The following is a 19,258-nucleotide window of genomic DNA, read 5'->3' on the forward strand; positions in this document are numbered from 1 at the left end:
AACTCACACTCATACTTAAAATCCATTTATTTCTTATTTAAATCATACTTGGCCAGTGTTACTTCTGAAATAATGTGCAAGATACAAACGTCAATGGTTGATCACAAGACATACAGCATTTGATTGTATAACAAAAAAAAGAAAAAGAAAAAAAAAAACAACTCGCAAGGCCTTTTCTGAGCAGGACTTTCACCACGCCGTTTTTTTTATTGCAGCTTTAAATATGGATATATATGTAAACCAGATTTCTCGCTCCTCAGAATGACAGCAGTTGAAGAAGAAAATCACTTTACAGCAAGCACTTCAAAAAAAAATTAAAAAATAATTCCAGAAATGGTCATCTAGCGACAAATGGCTACTTGTTTTCAACATACAGTGCAAAACATGAAGGCAATCCTGGGATTTCTGGCTGATATAGAATAAAGAAGGCATCTACAGCTACTCCATGGACCACCTTTTATTCTAAATGTGTCGAATCAACACTAAAAACATACATCCTCGTAAACAAACATACAGTAATTCGCTTCAGAGAGAGAGAGAGAAAAAAAAAAAAAAAAAAAAAAAGAGTTGAATAATACTTAAGTACTTCTGTACTTCAGTTTAAGTAGCTTGTTCAATCCTTCATGGACGGATACGTGATGTCACGGTGATGAATGTAAGAGAGTACTGGCAACTAAACACTTGGATAGCAGAGGCACTAATACTGTACCGAAGGAATTGATCTGATGTGTTTTTCTGTTCTACTGTACATGTTCAGTCTAAATAATTGTGTTGTATATTTCCCTGGAGGGAAAAAAACGCAGATGGACCCGAAACCTTGTATGGGGTGAGATCAAGATGGGTGGGAAAACGTCATGACGTTTATAGTTTCTTTATACTATCTTTCTAGCTCTCTAAGCCGGACACACACCTTCTGGTGTGTGAAGGAAGTGAAGTGTACATCAGTTGTCAGTCTACTGGTGCGGCTGATGGCAGTAAATACGTTTCTTCATAACAACACTGATTTCACAACATAATATTCTCTAGAAAAGAAACTGATATGACATTTTCATGTTTTTGGTTTTTTTTTTACATCTTTTTTTTTTTTTTTTTACAAAACATAAATTAAAAATAAATTAAAAAAATCTGTCATTGTCAGAATTTTTTTCAAACACGCACAGGAAACGGGTGTTTAATCGTCGTGCACATGGAGCGAGGATGATGATGATACACGTGTGTATTCAAAAGTCTGGACTTGGTGGTTTATATGAGATCAGCGCAAAAAACAGACCCAGCAACCTCCCGCAAGCAGAATCTTCAAGAAGTGAAGGAAAAAAATAAAATAAAACAAAAACAGAAGTACAGCACAAATCATAAAATGACACCAAAGGGCCTCGAGTCACTGTCTGTAGTAGGCACCTGGAGGGAAAGAGACACACAAGACCATAAAAATGTGCTTTATACGGTACGTTTCTATTAAATCATTACATGTTCTTCACCTTAAATACAATGGAATTTTTAGATTAGATTAGATTCAACTTTATTGTCATTACACATGTACAAGTACAAGGCAATGAAATGCGGTTTAGGTCTAACCAGAGTGCAATAGCAGCAAGTGCAGGATATACAGTTTGTACAAGATTTAAATGAGGTAAATAAATTAAGTGGTAATATGGAAGTAATTTACAGATGTGTGCGTACTATGAACATAATATACAGATGGCTATAATTATAACTGAAATTCACAGAAGGATGTAACAAAATATATGGCTAATACTATAAACAGTCATTTACAGATGTGTATGTACTATGAATATAATATGCAGATGTATATACATGTACTATGAATATAATATGCAGATGTATATACATGTACTATGAATATATATGCAGATGGCTATTTTGTTTCATGGACAGATTATTTGGCACCAAGGCTGCACTCAATAAAAGGTCACTAACTGCAACACAACAAGAATTCACCTCAAGAAGTGAATTAACTGAATCTGTGATTCAACACATGCCTCATGGGGCTTTAATAGGTTAAAAAACAAACAGACAGATAACCCAGGGCGTCTCGATTCGCTCCCGGTATCTCGAATTCCCACAAACGAATGACTACAAACTAAAAAACATGCGTTATATTCGCATTATAGTGTTCGCAGACATTACAGGAGGTCATACTGCTGTGTTTTTAGTCTAAATGAACTGACATAATGCTACAGTGTGTGTCATAACGCAAAAAGAACTGAAATATCAGAACACTGGACTTGACCAAACTCGACCATTTCCTAAAGTACTGAACTCTTTGCATGTTTGTCCATGATGTTGGTTAGACGGAGTTAGCTATAATGACACGAGCAGTGGTATAAAAAAAAAGTCTGGGTACAATAAAGAAAATATTTCATCCGTTTAAAAAAATCGTAAAACGATTCGTTATGCTATTATTCATGATAATGATACTTCTTCCAATTGACTAAATATTACCTGCGGTTGTATGCTGACTGAATGATTCACTTTAATTTGAATTTGTCTGACTTGGATGACTTTTAACAGGTCATGCTGTAACATGGACTTTGTTTTTTTTTTCTGCCGGGATCTTCCTCCTAACTGACGTAGAGAGCAGAACCCGAGAGCTGGGAGCCGACACAGCACCGGTCCTCGGTGACTTTCACTCATCTGTCAGTCGTTCAACGATTAACTCCAAAGACTTTCACGCTAAAGGTGCAAAACTGCCGAAGTACAGTTTCATACAGTACGTACAAACCTTTGTAAGCAGCTTCGGGTCTGGAAGGCGGCCGAGGGTGGTAGTTATCTGAATAATCATAACCGGGGTCCACGTTCACATAGTCATGGATGTGTGGTGGAGGTCTGAAAAAGAGGACATCAATTTAGAGAATATAAAAAATCATGGGTTTGCGACACTAATAATTCTGGCGTGTTTCCATTCCGCACACTCGTCTGATACCTGGAAGGTTTAGGGTTCCGAGCCTTTTGGTAGTCGTACTCCTCTCGTGTTCGAGGTCGGGCCATTTCCTCCTCTACGGGCTTAAATAAAACATACAATAGAATTCAAAAATCCTGATTAAACATCTATTAACGCTGACCTTTCGCCTACGCTTTAACAGAAACACCTCGTTCAATCAAACAGTCATGTGACTGCGAGATGTGAGAGGAGTGCAAATATCATGCAGATACAGGTCAACAACTGGTGAACCATAGTAACTGGACAGATGATCCATATCCTGTGCTCACAGTAGCCTCGCCTTCATGTTCTAGGTGACTGGAGTGAAACCATTCTGCTGTTGTAGCTCGCCCACCTCAAGGTTCTGAGTGTTTTTATGCTCACCCCGATTGTAGTGGAGTTCCTGTTCGGCTCAAACCAGTCTGGCTATTTTCCTCTGTGCTCGGCCGTTAACGACACGTTTCCACTGTAAGTTCTGCCGCTAAATCGGATGCGTTTTATGCTACACACCGCTTTGTGTAACTCAAGGAACTCTGTAGTGCATGAAGATCAGTGTCTGAAATACTTCAATCTGACACCACAACTGAGATCTTCCTCGTTTTCATATGATGATGAATATTAACTGAAGCTCTCGACCTGTATCTGCATGACTTGATACACTGAGGTATCAGCAGAGGTATTCCTATTAAAGTGGCCATATAGTACTGTGCCACCGGGATTACCCTGGAGTCTCCCTCAGCCTTTCTCTGCTGTCTCTCCTTCTCTCGAGACTTCTTGTACTCCCTTTCCTCCTCCTCCATTATTCGTCGAGCAATTTCCTTTTAAAGACAAATACGTATTATTTACACTCAATTAAAAAAAAAAAAAAAAAAAAACGCCACTAGGATGAACAGTGAATACGGACAGCTTGTTCCGGTCAAGTCACCTTTCTTGGTAAAGGTTTAATTTGCCTGATTTAAGTTTTAATAAGATAGTGATGGATGGCTTTATGAGAAAACACCTACTAACCTCGTCTTGTGCAACTTGAGCAGCTCGCTTGTCGAGTTTACTTGCCTGTATATTGGAGAAATATATTCATGAGAATCGAGGAAATCGAAATTGTCCTGTTGATATAAAAGTGGTATGCGTACCTTGAGCTCCTGTTCCTGTAGTATGCGCGCCACCTCCAGGTCTTTAATCTCCTGTGCTCGCAGGTCGATCTGAGACAAACCGTGTACTGCTTCCCTCACGCCGTACTCCTCCTGCGCGCTTCGTCCTGCAGGGGGCACCAGAGAGACAGTTCACATAATTCTAACAAATGGATACGGTAGGGTTTTTGAGTGCTTGATGGCAAGAAAGAAACGTTTGATCACAAATCCGTTTGCCACAAATACCAGGAAAAGCTTAGCTACCATTCTGGTTGCAACATGGATTTGTGCTATGCACCAAAGAGAAGAAATCATACGCACACTTATACCATTGCCAGAGGATTCACCCTATAAGCCACAAGGAAGACAGTTTGAAAATAGTCTTAGATTATAGGTTGATTAAAAGTCCCTCCACCAGATCACCCAACAGAGGCCAAGAGAAGATTGTAACACACTGAAACATGAAGGCCCTTGTGCATACCTCTGTACCTGGGGCTATGCCCTTTAGAGAGACTTCTAGAGCTGGGCTCCTCAAACACCTCATCACTGCTGTAGATCCCCTGCCTTTTGATGTAGTCTGCATTCTCCTCGGTTTCTTCCGAAAAGCGGCCAGCTAACTCTCGGCCTCTACTTCCGTCCCTACTCCGATGTCTTTCCCCGTCCCTTACTCTCTCCTTACGTCCAGGTTTGTCTATTTCCAAGTCCAGGTCTCTATCTCTGCTCTTATGTCTGTAGCCGTTTTGTCCGAAGTCCGCTTCTTTGTTCAGGAGTCTGTCTCTACCGAGGTCCTTATTCGCCCTCTCTTGACTTTTGTCTCTGTATTGTGGTTTATCTCCTTTTTTCCTTCTGTCTCGTTCTCTTTCTTGATCCCGATCTCTTCTCCTTGCCCTGTCCCTATCATACGGGTCATCTCTATACGCTCGCTCCTTCATGGTGAACGCCGGGTCCTGGTACCGCAGTTCTGCCTCTGCGTGTCTGTTTCTTCCAGCCAAGTATTCCTCTGGGTATTTAGTCCTTACCTCCGAGAGGTGGTGCTCGGCTACCTGCCTTCTTGGTTTGCCTTCATTTTTCCCTCGGTTCTGCTCTGAGACTCTTGAGGGGTCGCCTTCAACAGGGTCATATTCTTGGTAACTGTCCAGTCGTCTGTTTGGTTCCAATTTGTGAAGCCTGCGATCTGGAGATTGACCTCGGCTTGTCTCTCTATACCTTTCTCTGCCAGACGCTGGCAAATCAGTGTCTAAGTACTCCAGACGAGGATCTGAAGGGGGTCGGTAGGCTGGGGTGGAACATATGTAGGGAAGACAGAAGTGACAGAAAAGTACTGGTCATCATTTTAATGTGCTAAGTAGCAAGAGTAGTTCGCTATGTAGACTTGAAATAAAAATCTAGGGTACAAGCTGCATTTCTGTGAAGAACCTACAGGAATATATGCTCTGTAACTGCAATCAGTAGCTAGAATAATAAGACACATTTTAACACATTTGAATAATGAGCCTAATATATTCATTCATTTTCTACCGCTTATCCGAACTTCTCGGGTCACGGGGAGCCTGTGCCTATCTCAGGCGTCATCGGGCATCAAGGCAGGATACACCCTGGACGGAGTGCCAACCCATCGCAGGACACACACACACTTATTCACTCACACACACTCACACTACAGACAATTTTCCAGCGATGCCAATCAACCTACCATGCATGTCTTTGGACCGGGGGAGGAAACCGGAGTACCCAGAGGAAACCCCCGAGGCACGGGGAGAACATGCAAACTCCACACACACAAGGCGGAGGTGGGGATCAAACCCCCAACCCTGTAGGCGTGAGGCAAACGTGCTAACCACTAAGCCCCCGTGCCCCCTGCCTAATAGATGAATACTTGAATTAAGCCCATACACTAAATGTAAAGGTTAACGGGACCCTGAAAAACTTTCAAGATGCCCTGAACTGGAACCATAAATGTGAGCAATGACACCAGCATCAGTGTTTCCAGAATGTCTGTGTGTACATTGGCCTTCCCAAAGGCCCTTCACTTCCAGTCTCCATAAAAACCCTTGAAACTGGTTAGCACTCTGTGCAGCCTGATAATTCCCCTACTAGCATAAAGCATACTGCGCTCTGAAAAAAAAAAGAAGTCTAGAAACGCAGAATAAGCACCGTTAGCTCTTTTCCACAGTGCAGCATCATTACTTATTGGGGAAGGAGAAGATGCTGGAAAACAGAGTCAGAGATGCTGCTCCTGGACACGAGCTGTTTAAAACACAGAACTGTTTGAATTAAATATATATTAATAAAGTCGAGTAGATACTGTTATATCCGACAAGGGTGCCGGGTAATGCTTTGGAGTAACATAGAAATGTTTAACACACTTGACCCTTTACTATAGTAATGAATAAAGTATATGTTAAAGTGATTCACGATGCATGCATGTATTGCATGTATTGGGAATCCGATGAAACTGTAGTGCCGATCTCGTATCTACGCTTGGTTTATGTTTGCAACAAAGCGATGCGTTGGTTCATATGGGCGTAGGTCTGGTATTAAGTCTTGAAATTTAATTGCACACATACAAGGCTAGCCCAGATGAGTGGGTGGAGTCTGGAGAGTTATGGAGAAAATCTTGTTTTTCCAGTTTGCTCGGTTTTTTCAGAGCGCAGTCATTCTCACAGGCTGAGACGGTCATGTACGTACATACTGTAGTTTACACATGTTCGCTGGACAAAACCAAGAGTCTTTACGACTAAATACGTCTCACCTTACTAACTACTGCACCTCCTAGCATGTTTACACCAAATTAATCAGCCACTATTATCAAGCAGTAAAAGTCTTTTTTCTTTTATTGCACCAGTGTTATTTACAGACCCCGAGTTTTCAAGTCTTTTCACGAAACACAAGAATCTCCAGTGTGCATATATACAGGGTTATACGGTAACCACCAGGCTGTTGTGAGGAGAAAAAAAATGGTGTTAAACCTCGTCTTAGTTAAGATGTAGACACCAGAAAAAGTTTAGAGGAAAGTTTCTAGGAAAAGAAAAACAGTACATAAAGCAATTAATATGAAAGTGTGCACATCTAGTGAGCACCTCGTGACCAAAACAGACAGCTGCAACTCTTACACAGGTGCCTGGTGATTACCGTAAAACCCTGTGTGAATGCACACTCATGATTTTACCACTATACTTTCTCTTATTTTCTTATTGACAAGCTGCTAAAGAAACCAGAGCCTATGAGAACAAGCAGTCCAACATACGGTATGTTAAGTCTTTAATCTGTGGCTAAAAAAACTCTAAAATACACAAACACCTGCTACAAACTTGCATGTCTCGTACATGAGGAAAATGTTATCTATGACATGGGTTGACCCACAAAAATATATGCACAGTTCATAACCTCGCATTTATGCACGCACACACACACACACACACACACACACACACACACACACACACACACACACACACACACACACACACAATATTTACACACTCCCTAGGGACAAACCTCCTTTGTCTTCATAGTACTGTTCTTCCAGTTTGGCCTCCAGCTGCTTCTGCCTCTTCCGTTCCTCTTTCATCTCTCGCTCCTGCAGCTTACGAGCAATGGCCTACATAAAAAAAAAAAAAAAAACATACAAACTGAATGTTTTTATTTATTTGAATCAAGTAGGCTAGCTAGTGGGGTTTCTTTTTTTCTCCCAGAATCGGGGCCAGACATGTTTGAGCATAGAGTTTCGGTCAGACTGGTGAAATATGAAAGCCAGAAGTTTTCGAGCCAGAAACGTTCCTGTGATCAACCTCGGATCTTCCTCAAAAGTTCAATAAGGACTGGTTTACTAACCGCAGCATATCAGGATAACCAAAAAGAATAAAATGCACTCATTAGCACTCAAATTTAATGCTTCAATCAGAGTCTCGGTAACATTTCAGAACAACGGCACAGACACGGAGTCATGACTTGTCTCTGGGGACAAAGAACATCGTCATCCTTTGACTCTAACCTCATCCTTCGCCTCCTGCTGTTTCTGCTTCTCAGCCTGCCGGACCAGCTGCTCCTGAATCTCTTGAGCTATTTCGTTGTCGCTGCGTTCACTAAAGACAAAAAAAAATAAAAATAAAAAAAATCATAAAACGTAGATCAGTTGTTTGAGAATAGAAAATGCTGCAGATAAATGGAGTAAAACCACTGATCTCTGTGCTCCAAATTCGACTGCAAACCGTTTAAACACTTCTGGGCTGAAAGTTAGATTAAAACCAACAGCATATTTGATCCTTTTCTAGTCATTATTACTATTACTATTAGTGTTAATGTGTTTTTCTGTCAGTAACACCCCTTGCTAATAACATGACATTTTCAATGTAACCTTATAGATTTAAATTCCCATGAAACTTCTGCATTTACTGCACCAGAAATCAGGGGATGAGCTTGGAGGAAGTGGATAGGGATTCCAGGGCTTCGGGAAATTCATCAAATCCTTTCAGATTCAATTTGACTCGTTTCTCATCTGTTGCTTTTGTTGAGTATTTTGAGTCATAATATATGTGTGTGTGTATTTCTGGGCTGCTCACATTTCGTGGTGCTGTTTCTGGCTCTGGACTTTGGCCCGCTGGTCTTCTTCTTCCTGGAGACGCTTGGCCACGCGGAGATCCTGCCGTACCAGACGACTCTTGTGGATGTTGGAGGCCAGGTGGCTCTCAACTACATGAGTAAACAAGAGCCAGGGATAAAAGTAAACAAAAAATGACCTTTATGGTTCTCACAAAAACCACAAACATACCCAGATACATAAATAATTTATGGTTGATTTGGATTTTCCTTTTAATGTAACCACAGTGGAAATCAAACTTTTTCTGAAATATTATTAATATCTTCCTTGTTCGGAATCTGTATCAAAATGAGCTGTGGGTTATACCACCGTCCTACTAGCAAGTTAACCAAAACCTTTAGGGGCTTTTTACACCTGGTTACTTCATGCGGTTTCCGAGATCAGATAGCTATCCGGTGGTAAAAATACCAGGTCTAAATGCCCTCCGAAACGGCTTCGAGACGGATATAAATCCGATCGCTCAAACTCCTTCAGGAGGTGGTCTGGGACGCATTTCAGATGGAACTGGACAGATGTAAATGCATGTGGTTGTTCAAGCCACATACGTCAGCGCTATACTCCTCCCAAACAGAAGCACGTAACTCTCAGGTGACTCGCGAGTCATGCATCGCGCCAGAAACAAACATGTTTTCCCACCAGCGCTGGCTCTGATCTTTCACCCAGGTGTCTCGTTGGGTCTTATAATGCACTGCTGCCGCCAGCGAAAATGCAGCAAACAGTAAATGCTGTTTTTTGTAGCAACCGCATACACCAAAGCATGTTCCATTTCAATTACCCCAGAAATGAGGTCAAATATATTTGCATTTTGGGCGGGAGTAGAAAGACCGGATCGATATCCGATTGGCCGAGACGCATTTATGTGGCCTGATGTAAATGGAACAGTTTTAACAAATCAGATAGCTATCGGATCAGAGACAACACATGAAGTGACCGGGTATAAAAAGGCCCTTGTAGAGACACTTTGTAGGCATTAGTTCAGCATGTCTGTGGCTGCAGGGTGTCTCTGGTTTCACATACCGCTCTGGTGAGATCGTGATCTCTTCCACGGTTTGGTAGCTGTATTGGTTTTTTTTTTTAGCCATAACTTTATTTGCCAAGGATTTTTGTGTTGCAGTGGATCCAGGGGTGTGGTCTCACACGGATAATGCAGGCTGATCGGGAGACGATAGCATGTTGCGTGTTCTGATTGACACCCTGCCGTGTAGCTGTGCTGACCCGAGGCTCAACTCCTGCTGCCAAAAAAACATCCACCGGACCGTCAGACTTTTAGCAATGTGTGTGGATAAAGAAAAACTGGTCCGAAGTTCACTTTAGCGATGAGAGCAAGCTATTTATTCGAGATTTCCATGGGAAATGTTTTGACTTTCCCCGGTTATGACAACACCAGACTGGGGAAAGCCTGAGCCCGAAAGTGTGTAAACGAAATCAGTGAAAGTAGGAGGAGGAGGAGGAAGTGGCTTGGTTTTGGGGATGTTCTCTGCAGCAGTTATTGAACCGTGGAAGGGCCACAAATATCCCACCGGAGCAGTGTGTGAAACCAGCTTTGGGTTGTAAAATACGTATGCTAGTAGAAGAGTGTTCGGACCACCTAAATGTTGAATATTCCTTCAAAATTTGAGCGATGAAGATTGACGATATTTTGGAAAATAATCGAGTGTCCATAGATTGTTCTTCGATGTTGATTTCCACTGTGTAGATATGGTTAGCAGTTAACATGGGGAAAATTTTTGTTTTGGTATACCAGGGATATTTCGGTGGTGTTTTAGTAACTTGTCAATACGTCACTTCCTCAGATTGAGGGTAAAACACGACATGTTTACAGGAACACATTTAGAAAAATAGCCGTCCTGTCGAACTGGCTTTACTACATTCAAACCAACTGAATCTCTGGATTGAGACGTTTTTCCTCACATGGATATGTACCGTAACTCTCATGTTTTTTTATTTTATTTCTTTATTTTTGCACTTATGCCTTTTTGTAACACTTACACGACATGACTGCATACTTACTTTCTTGTTCTTGAAGGTTATGGGCCAGGCAGTGATCCTCCAGCACAGCAAACTCACGACACACTATGGAAAAACAAACAAAAGGGCTGGTTAAGGTGTGTCCAGATTCGTGCTGCCATAATGTGTCATGGGGCAGAAATGACACGATGACGTGTCGGCCTACGGATCTATCCCAGAGCGTAAAAAACGCAAGGTTACAAGACAGACCAAGCTTCAGAAGGTTCACAATACTGTAATGAATTCGTGTGTAAGTCAAAGGAGGGGGAATTAAAGTCATTGGTGGCTAAGATGCAAAAAAAAAGTGTTTTGGCTGTGAATTTATTTCAGCTTGAAGTGGACTGGTGTAAATAAAAAAAATGGCTGATGGAATTCTCACCGGTTTTCCCCCACTGGTCAATTCCCCTACAGTAAAGCTCTTTCACTCTCACTCACTCGTCATCGGGCATCGAGGCAGGATACACCCTGGACGGAGTGCCAACCCATCACAGGGCACACACACACACACACACACACACACACAGACTACAGACAATTTTCCAGAGATGCCAATCAACCTACCATGCATGTCTTTGGACCGGGGGAGGAAACCGGAGTACCCGGAGGAAACCCCCGAGGGACGGAGAGAACATGCAATCTCCACACACACAAGGCGGAGGCGAACGTGCTAACCACTAAGCCACCGTGTACCCCTACAGTAAAACTCACCAGAAAGCTCATTTTTAATACAATCCTCCCAAATAAACAACGACGACAAAAAAAAAAACGAGAAAACCCAGAAAGTTTGATTACGTTAAAATTTTCAGTAATACCTGTAAAGCAAATAATAACTTAATTTCTAGAATATTCTGGTGTTCAGGTGCAGGATTGTGTATGTAAAATTCTTAAAGACTAGCAGGTCTGGTAGTCTAATCTAATCTAATTTAATTTAATGTAAGCATCACTGGATATCGTCAGGGTGTAATATAACGTAGAGGTGATTATACACGAGTCTAAATGAAAGAAGCAGTGAGAAAGAAAAATGGACAGCGAAGTTACTCGACTGCAGGAAGTAAAGCGAACATGCTGTGTGTTTTGTGGTTTTTGGTGATAGGTGAGCTGCTAAATCGAACCACGGGACAGAGCTGTAGCTCTGCAGAATGAATCTAGAAATGAAGAATGTTGTTTGGACCAGAGAATCGCTGAAAGCGATACGTGAAATAACGTCAAACGGAATATTCGAATCGGTTCAATGCACACGGGCGGGTTTTCGTTTCGTCAAAGAATTTTTGACCGATGAATGAACACTTTTTTTTTTGCTTTTTGTTTATTTCAGCTAAAACCCCAATGGACTCCCTTCATCAATTTTAATAGGCTTTGGTTATTGAAGTAACTCAACTCCAATAGATCTGACCAGAGATGATTCCTCCACCAACATGTCTAGTCCTTCTAGACTAGTACCTAAAAAATATACTTCAAGCAGGAAATAATTTTTTTTTAAATAGCAATTTCATAGACCAGACTTTGCTGTGACCTTTAGATACGCCGATAAAGCCGTCTAAATCCTACGAGCCTCGTTCTCGAGAACTTTCGGGCGAACTCGCCGACAACGTGTGAACAACACCTAGAGGAGGACTTAGTTTGAGAACCTCGTGTTATTGTATACCTGAATAAAAACTTGTGCATGAACTTAGAAACAAAACCTTAAATTCTGAACTCTTTTACAATTTCCTTTTTTTTTCTTCACATTTTAATTCTATAAATCGTACAATAGTCCGGTGTGACGGTGCAAATATTATGAACCAGAAAGCAAAGCTAAATCGAACCTCAACACATTTTAATACGGATTATAAGCATACTGTATAAAGCCACACCAAAGCTAGCCCGAGTGACATTATACATTACAACAGTGTTAAAAGTACTGGATCCGTCATCTCACAGACTAATCCTTTATTTCACACTAATCGTTTTCATCCCACCGACTTGTCTTATTTTTGTTAGAGATCCTACAATTAAAGAATAATTCCTACAACTGAGTAAGAACCGAATCAACGTAGGACTCATGATATAAAACGTAATGCGACGAAAAGAGTTCCCAAGACGTAGCTGTGCAGCATGACTTTTATTCTCTAATGATTTGTTCCCAAAGTTTCACTAAGAAACCACACAAGTCTTTTTTATAACAAACAAAGCACAATCGTACGTTAGGTACGCTAGAAACGAGAAGATCGCTCAGGGAAAAAACCTCAGAGTTACAAAATACTAGCGTACATCAAGAACAGCAAAACCTTTTACTCATCATCACTACTTAAAGGCGGGGTCTCCGATGTTTGAGAAATGCTTCAGAAAACTGAGTCGGGATGACAAACTAAACAAAAATCAAAATAATGTGTGGCCAATGAGCAGAAAGGGGCATGTCTTGTCGATATGGGCGGAGAGAGTGTTCAGTGCACATGTGTGACATTAGCAGAAAGCGATTTAAACATTGACATGGAGGATAAAAACAAAGAAAGAAATAGAAGAAAGGCTTACGATAAGGCAAGAAGTAGGACGTGTTAATATAGGATCAGCTTTCCAGCGCTGGAGAGAACTGAAGGAGCAGGAAGTTGGCCACATATTCACAGGTTGGAGTTTCCCGAGTCAATAACTCCTGAGCTAAACGCTGTTACTACACAAATAACACCTCTTTTCTATCGTAGTAATGTAGAGAGGCAGCTACATCCGCATTTTGTGTAGTAACAGCGTTTAGCTCAGGAATTACTGACTCGGGAAATCTGTGAATATGCGTACACGCGCACTGAACACTGTCTCCGCCCATATTGACAAGACCCACCCCTTTCTGCTCATTGGCTACACGTTTGTTTTGATTTTTGTTTTGTTTGGTGGCCCAACGCAGTTTTCAGAAGCATTTCTCAAATATCGGAGACCCCACCTTTAAGTGAGTGACAAAAGCGTTGTACCTTCAGTCCACTAGACAAACAATTTTATCTTATCACCAATAAAGTCACACAAACTTCTAATCTTTTATTGTTATAGCTAGCAAAATTTTACATAAATAAATTTATCCCTAATTCACAAGACAGTGGTGATGCTGGCAGGGAAAACCCTGAGAGGGTGTGAGGAAGGAACCTCGTGAGGAACCGGACTCATCTGGGTGACAGCGGATCGATACGAACGATGACTCAAAAAAAAAAAAAAAAAAAAAACACGTGCTTTTCTCCCCAGTGAAACAAGAAAACCAGCTGACACATCGATCTGGAAACCGGTGTCCGATGATAAACACAACCGAAGAGATTTTAGGACTGTATTGAGATTCGAGTTTTAAAAAAGGGAAAGACAACCCAGCAGACAAACTGTTTCCAAAAGAATTCTATAAGTCGAAGTCTATTGTCGATTTTAAAGCTATTAAGCAAAAACGAAAATGGAGGTTCTCTTAGACGCAGGAAATGACAGCTGGTTGGAAATTTCACTTGCTAAAGATAAAACTGAAATCACAAAGCATCTCATAAAGGAAGAGGAACTGGCAAAAAAAATGCAAAGCGTTACCGGGGAAAACACAAAATATCAGATAATATGGCATCAGTCACTGATGCTGAGCTAGACATAAAGGACAGAAAGAGGCTGACTGATTACTGGACAAATAAATAGCCCCAAATGTGCACACTGGATTTGTGAGGTTCTGAAAGAAAATAAATAAATAAATAAACAAACAAACAAACAAACAAACAAACGGAGGGAACAACAACAACAAAAAAAAACTCCTTTTTGTCATTCTGTAATTTTACAAATGAATGGAGACGGACGTTGGGTTCTAATATTTTGAAATGTTATTCAGCCACTTTTAAAAGGTTTTTAGAGTCAGATCTCATCATCATCATCATCATCATCAGCGTGTTCGACGTCTCCGTGCAGAACATCGCTAAAGCTTGACTGGGAGCTCGAACATGACACTATCATGTTTATGGATCTTTAAGATGTAGGTAAGACAGAGTAAGCAGAGGAGCGCGTGAGCTAAAATGCCGCTCTCATTTACCGCTGCTGCTGCTGACGGAGTCCAGACCTTCTGCCGTCATTCTGAACCCCTGGCTTTTATGGATAATCGTCACGTCGGCCCTTGATTTTAGCCGATATCCGGAGTTCGTACAGACACAGTAATGTTTCCGGCGGATCAGCAGATAATACAGTGTGTTTTACGTGACATTTTACACTATATAAACACCACAACACTAAAACATCACTCGGCTGAGAGCGAAGACTCACATTAAGAAAATTTGAACTAAAATGTGATTATAGGTTGTTCCTTTAGGCCAATCTCATACTCTTGAGCAATGCATTTTTAATGTGTTAGTTAGAATTTTGTATAAATTAACACCAGAAGGACAAACAGAAACGGTTGAACTTTCTTTTTTTTTTTTATATTTCCTATTCAAGTGCAATACAGATGCAGATGACCTTATCCAGAGCGACTTGCACTTCATTTCACTGAGCAATTGAGGGTTAACGGCCTTGTTCAGGGGCCCAGCAGTGGCCCTGGGATTTGGGCATGCGATCTCACACCCTTCACACCTCGCTCCTTAATGTATATGTTTATGTCTGTATATGTTTATGCCTATGAATAAATAATTTATGTATCATCACAATGTGCTATATTGCTTTCAATATGCTCACACACACACGCACGCACACACACATATTTTTATATATAGAATATATAATAGGATAAAATATTAAGAAGGAGAATGCAGTTATCTTTTACCTCTGCTATAAAAAAAAATACATAAATTGATACTCCGTTTTTTTAAAGTATCTATCTATCTATCTATCTATCTATCTATCTATCTATCTATCTATCTATCTACCTACCTACCTACCTACCTACCTACCTACCTACCTACCTATCTATGTCTGGTTGATGCAATTAAAGTTTTGAAAATATAAAACTGTTTAATAGAACAAAGAGAAACAAAAAATAAAAAAAAATACATGTTTACTCTGTAATAAAGGGGAAGAGAAATATTTGGTTGACATTAGATTCAGACATGGGGGTCTTTTTTTTTTTTTTTTTTTGCTTCGTCCGAGTCGTCAGAGAGCCGGTGGACAAAAGATGTCATTAATGTTATTTGGCACAATGTGATGTGACCATGAGTAACAGACGGCACAAACATGAGCACCTTGCTTTCTATTCCAACTTCACTTCCACTTTCAGCGAAATTCTCTATATAAAGCTTCAACTGAATATCAGGGGTCAGAGAAGTCAGAGGGGAGCTTCATATACAAGTGTATATAAAGAAACCTTTTAAAAAACCTTAAAAATCAGTTGTCCAATACTCACATGGTGATATGGTGAGAGCAACGTTTAAAATATATATACACACACATATATATATTATTTAATACAATCAGGTCCATTGACACGGACAGTTATTTAAGCTATCACATTACACTGGAGCTGAAATCTGATGAGCTGAAAGTTGCAGCTCTAATCCAAGAGGATGTTCATGTTTGAGCTGCTCTGTCGCTCGGCCAAATACTTTTATTTCCTTTCTGTATTTGTGGAAGAAAAAGCGAGCGGTTTAAACAGGACTCGGCTCGACCAAGCAGCGCTCTGGTCTGACTCTCGTCGCCGTGAAGGGAAAAGACCCAAAATGTTTGGAAATTACCCCAGAGAGAGGCAGAAAATTTCTCCGAAACAGAGGCTGAACACGTTCACAGGCAGAAATGTTCCAAGTGCAAGTCGTCGTTTTTAAAATAAAACAAAAGAGTGATTTTTTAAAATTTATTTCTCTCTGATAAAATGCCAGATGAACAAACGCACATATCGGAAATGTTTTCAACATTAACTGGACACTTTACGCAAGTCCCCGTTTTCTACAAATGATCTTAACTAGCACTCTCAAATATCGTAAATAGAAGCAACTTAAATATTAATATTTGTCTAATATTAGAAAGCCAAAGCCCCGGAGACTGAAAATATTCCTTATTAACTGTGACGGTTATTAGATGATAAATACAGAATGATTTCTCAGTCACTGTGTGTATTAATATTTATATCATTTAAATGTATGATTTTGTATTTAACGTTTATTTAAATCACTATATTTGTTACTGATGAAAACTTTTCTTCAAAAAATGGTTTTAAGAAAATAAAAATAAATCAATAAATCAAATTGCGAATATAGTAATAAATTCTTTCATGTAGAAAAATCACTTAAAAATCCAGATTGGGAGTCGAAGTTCCCGACATTCTACACTCCTTAAACAGGAAATGGTGGTTTGTCTCCTTGTTTTTTTTCCCCAGGATAGTGATTCAAATCTTTCAGGATATTTTAAATAGGAAAATAAATAAATAAAAAATAACTGCCCAAAGACAGAGAAAAAAACAGGCTTTATGTTTTTGTTTTTTTTACGTTGATCTCTACAGTAGGCTCCCAAACTATACCTAGATACCTACACACATAAATATTAATATATATCCTGAATTTTCAATACCATTTATCCTACACAAGGTTTGCGGGGAACCTGGAGTCGATTTCTGTGGACCATGTGGTACCTTGGACAATACAGAGAATTTAGAGATGCTAATCAGCCTATAAGACATGTCTCCGGACTCGGGAGGAAACGAGCGTCCAGAGGAAACCCCTGAAACATGGGAAGAACAAAGTCCACACACACACAGAACAGAACAGACGCGAGAACCGAACCCCAATGTGTCCTCCATAGATATAAATATATAGTCCAGATTTTATTTAGATTTATACAGACCAAAAATATTGTTTACAGTATTCCTACACTCCAGACACTCACTTTTCTACACTCACATTTTTTTAAATATCTGATATTAAAGAAAAGGAAATTTTGAAATAAAGAAAAAAAAACATTATTTACACATAAAAGGTTTAATATGCTATAATAATAATAATAATAATAATAATAATAATAATAATAATAATAATAATAAATAATCTATTTACAAAAAACAACTGGATCTTGATCAAATCCCTTCTTTCTTTCTTTAATTATTATTATTATTATTATTATTATTATTATTATTATGCAGGTTTTGGCTAGTTATGAAATTAATATTTCTATTAGTAATAGAAATATTTAGTAAAACAATTCCAGTAAAATGTGCTGATTTAGCATGACAGCTCGTAAATGTCACCTGCTGGATCTCGGCTTTGTATTGATTCCTGAAGCTAAATTTTGTTTATTTAGATTTTTTTTTTTTTTTTTTTTTAAAGAAAGAAAAAGACACATAGCTGTGGGGGGAAATAATACACAAACCAGGGTGGCATGTGCCAGTGACTGAACCAATGCGACACCATTCAAGCTACATCATCAATAAAAGTGTGTGTGTGTGTGTGTGTGTGTGTGTGTGTGTGTGTGTGTGTGTGTGTAACAAACCCCTGATCCTTCAGCTGCGTGATGTGTATGTATGTCTGTATGTGTGTGTATATGCATGTGTATGTGTGTGTCTGTATGTGTGTGTATGTGCATGTGTATATGTGCATGTGTGTGTGTGAGTGTATGTGTGAATGCGTGTGTGAATGTGAGTGTGTGTATATGTGTGAATGTGTATGTGTGTCTGTGTGAATGTGTATGTGTGTATATGTACTGTATATGTCTATATGTGTGTGTGTGTGTGTGTGTGTGTGTGTGTGTAATATATAATGTTGCTGCAGCAGATTGTTGACACACAATAACAACTACACTGTGTGTGAGACCCGAGGACGTTAACTACACTGTACATGTGTTATTATTAGTTATTATAGTTATTTTTATTATTATAATTATTATAATTGTATCCCAGGTGTCACACACAGATCACACTAACGTCCCTTAGCTTCATCACACTTCCACTTACCCTCTTTAACGCCAGGCAGCTTCTTCTGATCGATACTAAAATCCTCCATGTTGTTAGCGACACAGACGTTTGAGCTCGTATGAAGCTGCTTGTGATTTTTTTTCACCACCAGGTTTCTGTTTGTGCTTTCTGTAAAATCTCACTCTCGCTCGGGCGCCCCTCCCTCTACCTCACGACAGGGCCGCATTTGTGCCCCATTTTACGGCAACGGGTTTTGCGACAGTCGCTGCGGAATGATGCGTAATGTTTACCTCAGAGGTGTTAGCAAAGTTAGCTAGTGAAACATGCAGATAGATACAGGACAGGGGCTTCGGTTTAGCTTCACTCCAAGGGGGAAAATGGCATCTTAGTGACGTTTAACGTGGTTTGATTGTTTGAAGCGGATGGGTTAGTTTTCAGAAACAGCTGATGTCCATAAAAACAGGTCCAGTTAGAAGCTGGTGTTTAGGTAGAAACACCTTAATGATGATTGAGCTCAGGAGACTAATAAACACTCTACAACCACCTTCACTACTGCAGCAGCTGATCGACTAATAAATATATACATTTATTCATTAAAAAAATACACTTCCAGACAAATTCCCTGGTCACATTTTCATATTATCCTCTTGACCTGTATCTAAATAATATCTAGATAACATCTAAATAATTATCTAAATAAAATCTAAATAATCTTACTAATCTAAATAATATTTAAATAATCTAAATAACCTAAATTATCTAAATAATATCTAAATACT

General features: G+C 39.8%; 1 protein-coding gene across 3 annotated transcripts; it reads right to left on the reverse strand.

The window, feature by feature from the left end:
- Positions 1-9: 9 nt before the first annotated feature.
- On the reverse strand, positions 10-18,940 carry ccdc50a (coiled-coil domain containing 50a). Of its 3 annotated transcripts, XM_027152219.2 has the most exons (12): positions 18,519-18,899; positions 10,679-10,741; positions 8,631-8,760; positions 8,063-8,153; positions 7,567-7,669; positions 4,550-5,344; positions 4,072-4,196; positions 3,950-3,994; positions 3,664-3,759; positions 2,945-3,024; positions 2,744-2,847; positions 10-1,398 (listed from the first exon to the last, which is right to left on the reverse strand). In XM_027152219.2, exons 1-12 carry the CDS (start codon positions 18,565-18,567, stop codon positions 1,379-1,381), a joined length of 1,701 nt encoding a protein of 566 aa, XP_027008020.2. In that variant the 5' UTR covers positions 18,568-18,899; the 3' UTR covers positions 10-1,378. The 3 variants fall into 3 exon arrangements, with proteins under 3 accessions (XP_027008020.2, XP_027008021.2, XP_027008022.2); XM_027152220.2 differs by lacking the exon at positions 3,664-3,759 and having other exon boundaries at positions 18,519-18,940; XM_027152221.2 differs by lacking the exon at positions 4,550-5,344 and having other exon boundaries at positions 18,519-18,825.
- Positions 18,941-19,258: the final 318 nt, after the last annotated feature.

The sequence above is a fragment of the Tachysurus fulvidraco genome, chromosome 2 (assembly GCF_022655615.1).
Source record: "Tachysurus fulvidraco isolate hzauxx_2018 chromosome 2, HZAU_PFXX_2.0, whole genome shotgun sequence".
Lineage (NCBI taxonomy): Eukaryota > Metazoa > Chordata > Actinopteri > Siluriformes > Bagridae > Tachysurus > Tachysurus fulvidraco.